The sequence below is a fragment of the Numida meleagris genome, chromosome 2, assembly GCF_002078875.1.
Source record: "Numida meleagris isolate 19003 breed g44 Domestic line chromosome 2, NumMel1.0, whole genome shotgun sequence".
Taxonomy (NCBI): Eukaryota; Metazoa; Chordata; class Aves; order Galliformes; family Numididae; genus Numida; species Numida meleagris.
Genome location: NC_034410.1, coordinates 31,531,693 through 31,546,415, shown reverse-complemented (window position 1 = coordinate 31,546,415; position 14,723 = coordinate 31,531,693). Strand labels below are relative to the sequence as shown.

The following is a 14,723-nucleotide window of genomic DNA, read 5'->3' as shown; positions in this document are numbered from 1 at the left end:
AGGAATGTATTTATTTTAGCAGTAAGCTTTATAAAGTAAATTATAATCAAAACTGATGCATATTTTCTGAAACTAGGAAAGAGGGTGGGAGCGCAGTTGGAAAAGTTGCTGTCTACAGGAGCACTAGAATTCTCCTGCTCAGGATCATATTAACTAAAATGTCTGTGTCACGAGTTTTGATTGAACTGAACCATGCACTAAGGGGACAAAGGACTACGTACTATTTAATACAGTATCATTTTACTAACAATACAAAGATTTTATTTTTTCAAAAGCTACTTTATACCACCACCCTTCTGAAAAAAAGAAAACTTACGCTTTAACATTTGGTACAGCTGAAATGTATCATTGGTACTTTATTCTGTAACAATTCTTGAAAATTTTAGTATACCAGCTATTAAATGATATATAAGGTCAATAGAGATTCTGGTCATGTCTCCTATATGTGAAAGCCTAATGTAAAATAGATTGTAATGGACATATCTTCCTCTTCACCCCCTGAGAGGTTGTTAGATTTCTTCACATAGATTTAATTAAAAAATTGGCTTTGATAATGGTTTCTGATGATGAAATACAGTTTAGGATTATTTTCTTCTTAAGTTATGTTACCTGAGATACTCAATGAGGTAGTAGTTGTTATTCAGGTTAAATCTGAGAGATATAAAAGATGTCTTTATTCTTTACTCTTTCCATGCATCCACACTCAGATTTTTTTTATCTCCATTTCACTGGTAAATTCCCTAATTAAATTTTTGCATTGCCTGTTCTTGTGATTTTTATTATAAGATGTGAATAGTCCCTCAAAAATGTGCTGGTTCTGCAGAATGATGTATGTTGAAATACTACATAAACAAACATTACCTAAGTTTTTATTCCTTGTAGTTATATAAAAGATCAAACATCTCAAGAACAGCTTGCATGATCTATTGTCTGATTTGAATGTTTCAGGCTAGTGAAATGAATTCAGAAGTAGAAACACCATCACATTCAGGATCTGAGCCTTTGAGTCAATAAATCATCTAACAAACTGAAATGTCATTGTACCCAAATGAGATAAAATGAATCACCACAAGTTAACTTGTGGTGAAACTACTAACCCTATACCTGTGACACTGTATGTGTTATAGCTGCCTTCTTGATTTATTTATTTTTTCCTTTTGTCTCCTCTCCCACTGAAATTCATAAGGGAATGTGGAATAGAATCATGACTATCTGAAGATTCAAGCTAATTGGGAAACAAAAGCAAGTGAAGAGCAGACGTGGTTAGTTAGCTGTATTGCCATCTGTCACAAGTAATCAAAGCAGTTTTGACTGTGGCTAATATAGTCAACGTGTTAGCATTTACCATAAACATTTCTGCTGGTTTAAAAAAAAAAAAAAATCTGATAACCTTGAATAATATACTATGCTAGATCTCTCAAGCTAAAATCTTGTTTCTATCACCATAAATGATGTTTCATTGAAGTTTAACATAACTGGTACGTGTACAACTAGTAGCTGTTTTTAACTTTTTTTTTTTAACAAAATGGTTCTAGTTTACTTCACCTTGAAGTCAGCTTTCAGCAGCATATCTACAGAGAGAGAAAAGCTGAAGCAGATGCTGGAGCATGAGGCATCGTCGTCTCCATCTGCACAAATAGTTGGCTTGAAGAATGCCTTAACGTCTGTAAGTGACACGCTGAAGTTCAGCAAGTTTCGCTGTCACCAGTTATTTCTTTTAAATTTTATAGTAATTAATTTGTTTTGTTAGTGTCTGTCCTGTGGTAAAATTTGCAGAATTGAAGCATAATAAGTCTTGATTATAGATGGTGTTTTATGAAGACTCTCTTTTCTAAATGGTAAAGGTACTGTGAAATCATGAAGACTTGATAAATTTATTTAGGTGCATAGTATATATAATCCATATTCTTTGATGCTAAGTATGAGGGCTGCTCTGTGACTATGAGTCTGCTCTGTATGGATCAATCACTCCATTCTGGTAGGCTGCAGATTTTCTTTTCCTACATGGCACCAAATATTCACTATAACTTGGCACAAAATAAAAGGAGCAGCTGAAGGCACTCTGTCCTTTCAGTTGCACCAGACCTTCGCCACTCTGCACCAAAACACTGAGAAACAAACTCAAGTACAGCTTGTTTATATTGGCTTCCAACTTTATCCATTAATCGTCTAAAAGCAGCAGTGGAGCAGTTAGAACAAAATCCTAAATGACATAAGATTTTGCTCTTTAAAAAGTTGGTAGGATTTGCTTGGTACGCTTTTTGCAACTGAGACCAGTTCATGTTGAAATACATCAACTAAATAGTGACCCAATTTCAGAACAATGAGGGCCATCATTACCATGCTCTTAAAATTTCAGTCTGTTTCAAATTGCTAATCAGAGGCAGGAGTGACTCTGGCTAAATGTGGTATAAATAATCTTAAATTTAGTTCAGTATAAAAATTGCTTTGTTTTATAAAAGCTGTATATGGTTATAGTTTTTCAGTTTGAAACATGTTTCTTTCCCTAGACCAGTAGATGCTTCAATGTCTTCATAGAATTTGGAGAAAACTGAAGCTTGTTGCATAAAACTATATTCACTCATTTGTTTTTGGCTTTCCAATGTTCCACTTGGGACATCAGGATAGGTGACTTTCATTTTTCCAATGCTATTCGCTTAATATTTTAAACTAAAAAATCAGTTTTGAGGTTTGTAAATGGAGCAAACACTCAGCCAAACCTGGATTCTTTTTCTGAGCAATGAAATACTGTTTGTCTTCATCCTCTAAATGTCTTTTAGAAATTATGCTCTTTGCTCTTATTTGTTATTTAGTAACTCTTCTGTAGCTCATCCAGATGTCATTTCTGAACTTCGGCAGTTTCAGCAGAAGTTAACATCTATGTGAAAGCTATTCTTAGCCTTTAGATCTGTAAAGCTGTGATGCCAACAGAAATTTTCTCATCATACACAGCAGAGGTCCTGTAGGAGAAAAGAATGAACTTCCTCTGAAGAGTTCTGGAAGCAGAACTATGATAAACTCAACATAGTTCTAAGACTGTTCCTCTCCAGAGAGTCTTGTACTGGTGACTTTAAGTTAATGTTTGTTTTTTATTTCAATTTTTATTCCATTCATGAGGAACAAAAATCATACAAGTTGAAAGCTATCAACTATCAGGCTGTTTTGCTCTTATTGATCTGGCAGGGGAAGAAATCGAAACAGATTTAAAGTGCATAAAATACATTTTACAAAATAAGTATCTCTGCCTTTGCTTTTCCCTCATTAACGTGCTATCCTTGACCTACACACAGTGAATTGACAAAAGTGAACAGAAAAAGTAAGTAGAAGGAAGAAAGAACAATAGAAGAAGATAGCTACAGTAGAAGGAAGAAAGTAATTTTGGCATGCTATAGAGGAAGGCTATGTAAGTTCTTTATTGTATTAATTTGATGATGTGGGTATAATATATAAGATTGTCTACTTGAGCACTTGACACAGGAGTAATAAATGCCAGTATGGTGAATCCAGACCACACAAATGTAAAGCTAGAGAATACTTTCTCCCATTCACCATCACTTCAGACCTACTGTCTTTCCTGCTCCCAAGACTACTTCCAACAAAAAACACCATCAAAATCAGAATTGGACAAAATGAATGTGTGTAAACTGCAGCATTCTCCACATTCTAGTATTGATTCAGATCGCAGAAGTGGACAGTAAGTCTTCAATCCATCGTGATGGATTGTTGCTTTTAATTTTTATTTTCTACCCAACTCAACAGTCACAATTGAAGAGGGAAACAGTGTTTTGTAAGGGCCGTGGGAGCATCTTCATTTCTGTACTGTAATTATTTAAAATGATGAGCTTGGCTAGACTTGCATTGCAGTACAGGAACTATGACTCAGAGGCTTTTTTCTTTTTCCTTTTATGGTTAAAGTTAATAACACAGGTTATTTTCATTGCAGCAGGGGTATGTTCTCTTCCTACTCTGAGTGACACATGACCATCAAATGCACTCAACATGAATAACTAATTACCAGAGTGCTGTAGAGGTTTTTTTTCTTATTTCCATTAAAAGGGTGTCAGGACACACATTATGTTCAGTTTTGGGCACCTCAATACAGAAAGGACATTAAGGTGCTGGAGCAGGTCCAAAGAAGGGCAATAAGACTTGTGAAGGGCTTGGAGAATATGCCCTACAAGGAGAGACTAAAGGAACTGGAGCTGTTTAGTCTGGGGAAGAGGAGGCTGAGGGGAGACCTCATTGCTCTCTTCAAATACCTGAAAGGTGATTGTAGAGAAAGTGGAGTTGGTCTCTTCTCATGGGTGACAGGACAAGGGGAAATGGCCTCAAGTTGTGCCAGGGGAGGTTTAGGTTGGATCATAGATCATGGATATCAGGAAGAACTTTACAGAAAGGGTTGTTAAGCACTGGAATAGGCTCCCTAGGGAGGTGGTTGAGTCACCATCCTGAATGTGTTTAAAAACCATTTGGAAGTGGTGCTCAGGGACATGATTTAGTGGTGGCTTGTTAGGGTAGTACAGTAAATTGCAGTTGGACTTGATGGTCTTAAAGGTCTTTTCCAACCTGAGCAATTCTGTGATTGTACCTGTTCTTTGATTCAGTGTTAGAAAGTTGTGCAACTCTGCAAGCTGTAGAGAATGACTTAGAATATGCAGATTACCCTTGCCTACTTTGGCCAGGGAAAATATTTCAAAGTAGTCAAAATATACTTTATTTGGAACACAGCTTAAAGCAGGCTGCTATAGAATATATTTGGCACATAAGGAACAAATCCTGGGACAAGAATACTGCAGGAAAATCTTTTCTTCATTCCCATTTTTTACTTTGACAGAAAGCTGAGACCAAACACTTAAAGCATGTGTTACAAGTCTAACAATCTAATGATTTGCACAGATTTTTGAGACTTTACAGGATGAGCAAGCACTAGAATTATTCCTCAGATTCCTACCCAAAGTCATCCCTTCTTCTCTGCATCAGACCATCCATATTCTGTGGTGGGATGCGTTTCAGATATATCTTCGCAAGAAGATTCTACTTCAGACTGCTGTTTCTCTACTGCCAGTAGAAATATGAAGACAGTTAGGTGGAAGAGACCTCCTCTGTATCAGTTTTTAAAGCAGAAGGTGTTGAAATAAACAGTTGGAGTAGTCTACGTAGCCCTAATTGGTGCAGTAGGAACTTAACTATGCTTCTTGGTTGTCTTGAAGAAGACAAGAGACAAAAAATTTATTCCTATAAGTAAGCATAAAACTGTTTCCTTACCCACATGGTTAAAATCAAAATTCATATGTGAGGTCCTTATGGATGATCAGAGGGCTGGGGCTGGAACATCTCTTCTATGAAGAGAGGCTGACAGAGCTGGAGTTGTTTATGTCTCTGGGGAGACCTTATTGCAGCCTTCTGATTCTTAAAAGGGGCCACAAAAAACATAAGGAGAAATGCTTTTCCAGGTTCTGTGGTGATAATAAAATGAGTAATGGTTTTAAATGAAGGTAGATTTTAGGTCAGATATAAAGAAGAAAGCCTCTACTGCGAGGATGATGAGGCTCTAAAACTGGTTGCCCAGAGAAGCTGTGGTTGCCTCATCGCTGGAGGGGTTGAAGGTTGGATGGGACCCTGGGCAGCCTGATCTAGTGGAAGGTTCCAATGGGGAAGTGATTGGAACCATATAGTCTTTAAGATCCCTTCCGACCCAAGCCATTCTATGATTTCATGGTTGGCAGTCACCAAGAGGAGCTGTCCCCCAGGCATGCCTATCAGAGGTTAAGTAAACATCCAGGAATTACAGACATAGTCAAGGAACCAGGGAAGCATCTGAAAAAATACACTGTAACCAACAAAAAAAAAATCCCTGGTTTGAGGGAATTAATAAGCTCATAGGTGGGCCATCCAAACATTCCAGCAGAGTGAAGTTTAGTCAAACCCCTGGCTCAGGGTAATCCTCAAACAATGAACTTCCTCCTAAAGCTTCTGTGCCTTCAATGGTTCTAACAGAATGCGAGGGGAAACCCACCTCATCTCAGAAGAAGTATTGTCCAAAGGATCACAGTGTGTGCGGCTGACAGCTGTGGCTGGAGGAGTGCAGTCTTTATAGAGTGTGTGTTGTTTGAATTGTGCCGTACAGCTGGGAGACAATGAGTGCTTCTGTGTAACCTCCTGCTCCATGCACTTGCAAAAAAGGTGTGTTACCATAAGTGAGGCTGGTCTTACAACACTACATGTACTTATAACACTGTGAAGAATGGATTCCTTTTCACTCACGAGAATGTCTTGGTTTCTGAAATGGAACAAGGAATGGGCTGTTTCACTATGAATATCTGTAGAGGCTTATTTTTTTAAGTGAATAAATTGAAAACAATGGTTACTATGTTTTTGCATAATTATAAAGCAATAGAATATAAAACAGTATTGCTATGCAATATTAAAAAAAATAGTACAACTACAGTAAATACAAGTACAGGCTTTTTCTCAGCAAAAAAAACAGAGCTAAGTTTCTTTCTGTCTGTTCTGTTTTTAATTATGTTATTTGTTCATAGCTTTTCTGTATGGTTTGGAGAAGTCTTTCTCCCCTACGCCCTCATTAAATCCAGTGAAACTTACCCCTTGCCACTTCTGGAATTGTGTCTGGGAAAACAATGTCATGTACAAGAGTTGTCTTTCATTCTTTCAGACCACATTTTCTGTTCTTGCCTCATGCAGTAGCACCGCTTCAGTTGGGGTGCAGCAGCAAAAGCAGAAGATAACTTTTTCTTACTAATCATTCTGGAGTAAAATCTTATTTCTCTGTTAGTGGAAGGTAAAGGGAACAGTATATCAGATTGATCAAGAAAATCAATCATTTTTGGGTGTGGTGAGAGTGAGAACGTTTAGAGACTCTTGGTTGGAGGTAGAGGTGAGGGAAGGGAGCTGAAAAAAGATGATGCATAAAATTCATTTGTTCTTAGATTACTGTATCACCTTGCGCGACCTAGTAACTTGAAACTGCCATCCCTGGCTTTTGTTCTCCACTTCTGTCTTTTCCCTCAGACTGAACAAAAATTTTACTTTTAGAGACAAGGAACAAGATTTGAACCATTTATAACAAAGAATTTGCTGAACCAGTAACCAATTACATGTTTCATACTGCATTTAAAATATTCCTTCCCTTTCTTTTTACACAATGAAACCGCTGTTCAAATTAGTTGAGAGAACTTTATATCCCCAATATTTTTGTTAAATATTCCAGGCAATAGCACAAAACACAGATCTAAAAGACCGGTTACGCAGAATACATGCCGAATCTATGATCCTTGATTCAGCATCTAATGCAAAATCAAGTCCAGATTTGGTGAAGGTGGGTATGGATTTCCTCTTTCAGTGATATCTTTTCCTCCAGCTCCTACCTCTAGATGGTGTTTCATCTTGTCCTGTTCTTCATGTCTTCCCTACAGTGTATTGTGTTAGCAAAATGAGTCCGCTTTCGTGATTATGAATCATTTCTGGTGATGCATTGTGTTATATTTAATTTTAAAGATTTTCCTTGTGAGCAGTTTTCCTGAGCACACCACCACTGCTTTTGCTGTTGGCTCCTGGTATTCTGCCTCACCTCCTGCCCACTTCCCACTCAGCATGAACAAAGCTGTCTTGTCACCTTGCTGCCAGTGTTTTTCCCCTCCTTGCATTCCCCCATTAATTTTCATGCCTGTCTAAATATTGTTAGCCCAAAACACTAACTACCAGTGTGACTGATTTAATGTTTAGAGCCCTTGTTAGACTTTTCATGAAGACCCCGTATATCTCATTTGATTCTTTCAGCCAATTAACTTTGTGTGTTTGAAGCCAGGGAGTCTTCTGCATATCCAGTTAGCCAGTTTGAGATACACTGAGGTACTGACAGTTTCTTGGCTCACTTCAGAATGCGTATGAATATGGTGTATTTATAGAACATCTAGGTCCTATGATTAAGATTCTAGTAAGGGAAGCAAAAACTGTTATTTCTGATGGATTTTCCTAAGTGCTAACTGATAGGGAAACTTCTGGTGTGCTTGTATAATAAATCCTGCATTAGAATTTGAATGGATATAGTGTTGGGGGTTTTATATAACATACTACTTCCTTTCATTTTTAAAAGGCAGTTTAGTCATTCAGTCTGTTCATTTCTATTTTAGTTCTGTTTTAGCAGAACTGGCTTTGGTCATATTTAGCCTCTTTTTTTCCTTAAGGTAATTGATCATTCCAAAGCATTTTGCTTTTAATCCCATAAGATTTTGAATAGCACTGCTATACAGAGAGACATTAATGAATGAGTACATTGGTTTTTAATTTCAAGAGTAATTTTCCTGTTTAGTAGAGGACCTTGTAAAGACGCTGGGTTGTTTCTCAAACATGCTATATTCACTGCATATACATATGACAAAATTAGCTTTCAAAATATCCGTTAGGGATTTTGTCAATGAATTCCCTCTGGCATGGTTTGGAATGGAACTTATGGACAAAATCACTTAGACAAATCTAAGATGAAAATTTTCCAGTATGAGGACTGCAGTACATTAGTGCTGATGTGATGTCACTGCACAAAGCTTGTCTCTAGATGATATATCAGGTGCTATAATAGACCTCTGAAAATTGAAGCAGTATTAACTAGTTTTTCAAGCCTTTGCATAAGATAAACCTTTAGTTTATATTTTGAGCAGTTTATGGTGTAGTTTATCTTGCCACAATCAGAACATGAACAAAGTGAAACTCTCATGTGATTAAATATAAAAACCAGCCATTTTTTTTACAAACCTCTTCTGCTCATTTTGCTTGAAGTTCAAAATAGAGTTGGAAACAATCCCAGTAGCACTTCTCATGCACATAGGAAGTTTTTTTGACTTGTAGGCCAATGTAACTGCCTTCCCACAGAACAGTCAGTTTTGAGGTTACTTTTTTCTTGCAGCTTTACAGGGATTATACAATTGAAAAAGCAGAAAGTCTTATTTATGGTAACAGTTGGGTTTGTTACTGTGTCACTATTATCAGCACACAATGAATAACATTCTTTACTGTACTAAAACCCACCAGCAGAAAAGCCTCAAAAGATCTGTCAGTGATTAGACTTACCAGATAATTCATTAAGTGAGTTCAGAAAGTAAAACTTTTAAACTTCTTTTCATTTTGCAATTCCTGCAAAATTATGATAGCGAGGGCAGTCATGATTACAAGTTAAGAATGCATCTTATGCAGAAAGAAGCTTGAGAGGAGCTGATATGCTAATTTGATCCAGCCAGCCCTCTTCCTTAGTACTGATGGAGTTATGAGGGAACTACCAATACTCACTGGTAGTCCCACCTTTGCTAGACTTGGTAACTCTGCTTATGCCAACTATCTATAGGGAGAACTTGAGGTTTCCATGAGTGGAGGTAATTAAATCTGTACAGCATTCAAACAGGACTGCAGCAGCAAAAGCAATGTCTTTGATGTGGCTTTGATAATATGCTGATTTTGGTTAACACAGAGTTCTTGAGCGTGAATATGAAGCTTTCCAAAGTGCAGCATGGAAAATAGTCTAGTGGAGATAGAGAACTAGGAAAGCATCGCTATTGTATAGAAAGTAACTTTGCTCCTTTTGAATTTTGTATGCTTCTGCTTGACCAGATTTACATTAAGCAAGGCCTGGGAAAGGCCTTCCTGGGAAAGGAAAAGACTAATGTGTTTGTTAAGATCAGCTAAGAATGAGGATCCAGTACGTAGTAAGAAGTTGATGGAATTTTCTTCTTCTTGGAGCTTTTTTAGTGATATGCTTGTGCATATCTGGCTGAACCACTCAAATATCAATGCATTTTTACTTTTTTTTTTCAGAGGAAATGGTACACGGAACAGTATAAACTGATCTGCTGAATCATACCTTTTTTTTTTAACCTTCTTTGTAGTCTGTTTTCCTTTGGTTTTAATCCCCTCCTCAGAACATGCTACCTTTCGCTAAATTGGAAAAGCAGCATGTGCAGTCTTCTTCAAGTGTTTTACAACCCTTTAGCTTACGTGACTGGATTCACATGCATGAATGATATTTATAGTATTTTTCCCCTCAAAACTTTCTATTTCTTTTAAACAGGAAAATTCGAGAGAAGAAAGCAGAGGTCTGGTTCACCAGATCTCCAACGAAAGCAGGCTGTCTATTGCTGACTCTCTTACGGAATTTTTCGATGCACAGGAAGTCCTACTGTCTGCTAGCTCTTCAGAAAATGAGGTCTGAGCATTAAGGTTGACACTATTCTTATCTAGTTCATTATCTGTACCTCAACATGTGGCCTTTCAGTACGCTAATTGCACAACAGATGATTTGACAGAAAAATAAGTTAATACTCTGCTTGTATTCATTTGTTATCTCTTCACAGTTGAATGTAAAAAAATTATTGTAAAGTCTTATATGCATATTGAGGAAAATAGCAAACAGGTAGCTTAATATGCAGACACTGCATATATTATATTATCTGCCTTGAGTCATCATGCCAGAGCTAAGGAAATTGTATCATAGAAATATATATTTATACCTGCCCTGTAGGTACTTTGGGGCTGACACTATGCATACTGAAACTTAATAGCTCACGTCTCTGGGACTCCCTAAATTCTTGGTGTTTGATGTGGTGAAAATGCTTTTAGCTCTGTGGCCAAGGTGATGAAGCATGTTTTCACTAAAATAAAAATTGAATTAACACTGATGGTGATCATTCCCAAAGTAATTTTTTAATTCTTAGGCCCACCTAGTACTTTTCTCCAATACTGAAACACAGCTTCAGAAGTTCAGATGTACAAAGGTATTAATGGCAGCAGAAAGTAACAGTTTTTGTGCACATGGAGTTCTTTTAATGTGCGTGTTAGTGAGTAACGTATCTGTCTTGTTTTCCCATCCTGCACATAGGTATCAGATGATGACTCATATGTAAGTGATATTAGTGATAATGTCTCAGAAGATAACCTAAGCAATGACATAGAGAATGAAAGACAAACTTTAGGTAAGTTCAGGGTTTTATGATACCATGTTTGAGGAATTGTGTTTCTTGTTTGGGGTATTTTTTCTTGTTTTGATAGAAAACATTTGATTTTACAGACTTTGTGATGTAAACAGCTTGTGGTTTTTTTTCCTCTCATCACCTCCGATTGCTTTTGAGCAGCACATCCTAGTTAATCTGATTAATAGGGCCAGGGCACCGTTGTTTAAGCAGAATGGTTGTTGAATATCAGCAGAGAAACACCAATTTTCCTCGACCTCTCAACTTCAGCTCCTTTTCAGATCCTTTCACGGCCACAGGATTTTTCAAACTAGCAAGGCTTAGCTGCTTTTGGTTGCTGTTTTGTTTTCTTCCAGAAAGTAATTTTCTTCAATATAACCACCACATTCAAAGTTTTAAACAACAAAATCTGCTAAAAATGACAAAAGAACATGAGAATTGTTATTTGCTGTCACACCTCGTGCATGACCATATGAATTTCTTTTCTGCCTGTTTTAATTATGATAGGCTTGTTACTGTGTCCAGTTAGTTAACTGTCTTGCTAATTAGAGAGAATCAAAAATGGAGGGTGAGGAATTGGTCATAATAAACTAATGGGCTTTGTGCTTTCAAAGCATTTCAGCTCATCACAATGTTCTTCTCTCTCTATCAATATATTTTATCTTCAGTAATGCTGACCAGTGGTTTCTTCCTTGCAAGCATTTCCTGCTCATCTCCAAGGACCAGTGGATCCCTTCAAATTTGGGTAGTTCAAGATGTTTGGAGATCTGTTCTGTAATTGTTTAAAAAACAAAGATTTCTTGAAGTATAGGATTGATTTTTTCCCCCTCAATCTTGAGATTAGAAAACTGTATTAATGTGACTGTGTTCATCTTGTAATAAAAGACTGTCACTGAATCTATGCTGATTAGTAGCACCTCTACATACTTCTAATACCTGCTATTTCTGTGCTTCGGTCAGTCTACCACTCCCATTAGCAAATTGGATACCTTTTTTCATACATGGGTTTTTGCTGAACCACAAATTGTGGAATTATGATAAAATATTCTGATCACTGCAACATACAAAGTCAGACCAGATGATGGTAATGGTCCATTAGTCATTGATCCTAGCAGAAGGTCAGGTGTCAACAACGAACATTGTTGTGCCTGTTTGTCACAGCTGTTGCAAACCAGAACCCCACAGGTTTTCTTTTCATGAGGAGTGGGTAAACTACACTGTAGAGAGAAATCTGAACCATCTCACATGGCAACAATGGGGAAGTTAGCTCTTGTGGTTATATGTACTTTGTCACTGTTAGAAGTGCTGCTGATTTCACCTGTATGTCAATGGAACAACAGAGGAAATGTTTGAAAGTATGCATATGGGGCAGTGATTCTTTGGGAACATACACTACTGGAAAGGAATGCTGCCCTTCTAAGACAAAGCTGTCTGAGGAAAGCCTGATGAGTATGGGGATTGGTGGTCTAGGGGTGTACCCAAAGGCCTACAACTGTCAATGGACTGTAGGGCAGGAGCTTTCTAGGTGCCTCTAATACATTATAGAATAGAATACATTCATGTAGTAGTAATTGTATTCCTCTCTGAATCGAGATTGATGCATAACTAAGCAATGTACCTGTTGCAGAAGCTTGTAGCTCTATATTGATTCTGATACAAATAATTTCATTGCACATGTTGAGCTATGTGTCCTGTTCTGACTGCCTTGACAACACAACACCAGCCACCTCAGGCATTCTGGTGGTTATTTGAATCATTTTCTTGGATCTTTAGCAAACCCAGAGCTCCACAATTGCTTCAATTTATCTGCTTGTTAAGCAGGTCATTTCTCCACCAATATATGGTGGAGAAGCCAACATGGTTTAAAAATTTTTTTTAATGGTCAGTGCTATGACAAGCACTGCAGAAAAGCCTTCATGTAAATCTGTGCTACACTGGATTTCCTTGGAAGTATTCAAAAAAAAAAGTAGGAAAAGATAGATGGGAGCTATTTTGGTGCTTGGATCTGTAATTTATTCCTTGTCTTCTGAGAGCTGGCAACTTAATTGAAGCTCTGTCAGGGAGGGAGGTTTTATGTCACTTAAACAGATAGGAATCTATCTCTGTTACAAATAAGATAGCAATAATATTTACTCTTTCAGACTCAGGCTTTGCACTGGATTTTTCTCATAACCTCTAAGGGAAAGGAGGTAGTTTTTCACGCTACTTTCCTACGTATAGTTTACTTCAGTTAACTTAAAGATATTAAAATCATGTTCATTCTTTACCCCTTTGTAGCAGACTATCTTCAAACCACAAGTGAAATATTTGAATGAAATGTGAGAGTGAAAAGCAGTTTTGACAGAAAAAAAGGTGGTTATATTTTAATGCATATTTGTAAAGGGGGTGAAATAGTAAGTAAACAATGTAATGATTAACTTGTTCTGCATATTCCTTTTCAGACTGTATTTCTGAAAGCGGAATTGGATGCCATTCTAAACGGAGAACATGTTTACCAGCTCCGTGTCCTAATACTAGTAACATCAGCCTATGGAATATCCTGAGAAATAACATAGGAAAAGATCTCTCCAAAGTGGCCATGCCAGTCGAATTAAATGAGCCACTTAACACCCTTCAGCGTCTCTGTGAGGAGCTGGAATACAGTGAACTACTAGATAAAGCAGCTCATACACCTAACCCATTTGAACGGATGGTAAACACTTTATTCCAAATACTTAACATTCAGTGTAACCAGAAGGAGGTACAATGCAAAATCAATCTGTTAAATAAGTGAACATGTTCTGTTCCAGTTCTCTTTTCTCCCAGCTGAGAGAGGCAGACTCTTCTAACATGTCTGCGTTTGTTTCTATACCCACTAATTTTTATTCTTTTGCCTAATTTCTTTGTCAGGAAGTGCATCTCCTGAAGTGTTGTCATGCAAGGTTAAATGAAGTTTAAATGAAGTACTAGTTGAATTCTGGTTTGCATTTTTAACTCTTCCTTCTTCTTTTGATTTTCCAAGGTTAAAAACTTGGAGCAAAGAGGATTGAACTAGTATGCTTCTCTCATGAGTATTGAAGTTACAGAGATACACTCTATTGTAATGTAAAGTTGACTAATCTGGAAACAGTTTTCTACAGAAGACAGTGGGTCTTCTAGCCCTACACTACTGTGTAGTGTAATAATTTTATGTTAACTAAGTGAGCTCTGTTTGCTTTACCAGATTTTTTTTTGTAGTTTTGGGAATGCTCTAAAATGGTCAGGAACTCAGTGCTAGGTGATACTTATGTATGTTGGTTACTGTATTGCATTTCAGTTGTCCGCTTCCAGATTCACAAGAGCTACTTGATGCATATGCCTATAAATAAAGGGTTTTAAAGCTCCCTACATACTCTTAAATAGAAGAGATGGATTGTACCTTACACAAAATAAGGTCTTCTCATCATATTTCTTACTTTAAAATGAAGCTATTAGTGAATGTAAATAATCATGTTATAAATACCACTTGAAAAGACACTTGCTCTATCCTGATACACTCTCCAAGGATCATAACTTAGTGTTTGTTCTTAGGATAGAGCGTGTAAAGCAATGTGCAATAACGACAGCAGAATAGCAAGGTCCTAGGCTGTAGCAAGTAAGCATTTGTTCAAATGCAATAACTATGATCACAGAAATAAAGGAAAGAAATTGCTCACCTTCAGGAGACTTTGGCTGCATAGGGATCTCCAAAAAAGATACCCTTGTCTCCACTGCCACCCCTTAAATGAGGTC

General features: G+C 37.2%; 1 protein-coding gene across 16 annotated transcripts in view; it reads left to right on the top strand.

Annotated features, from left to right (window-relative positions):
• OSBPL3 (oxysterol binding protein like 3) overlaps positions 1 to 14,723 on the top strand; it is an 86,457-nt gene that overhangs the window by 56,788 nt on the left and 14,946 nt on the right. For 14 of the 16 annotated variants that reach the window (XM_021387430.1, XM_021387432.1, XM_021387431.1 and 11 more), the window contains 5 exons: positions 1,536 to 1,666; positions 7,229 to 7,336; positions 10,076 to 10,210; positions 10,883 to 10,976; positions 13,415 to 13,665. In XM_021387430.1, the coding sequence (XP_021243105.1) occupies positions 1,536 to 1,666; positions 7,229 to 7,336; positions 10,076 to 10,210; positions 10,883 to 10,976; positions 13,415 to 13,665 (719 nt within the window). The remainder of the gene's footprint in view (positions 1 to 1,535; positions 1,667 to 7,228; positions 7,337 to 10,075; positions 10,211 to 10,882; positions 10,977 to 13,414; positions 13,666 to 14,723) is intronic. The other 2 variants (XM_021387435.1, XM_021387436.1) reach the window with 1 other exon arrangement.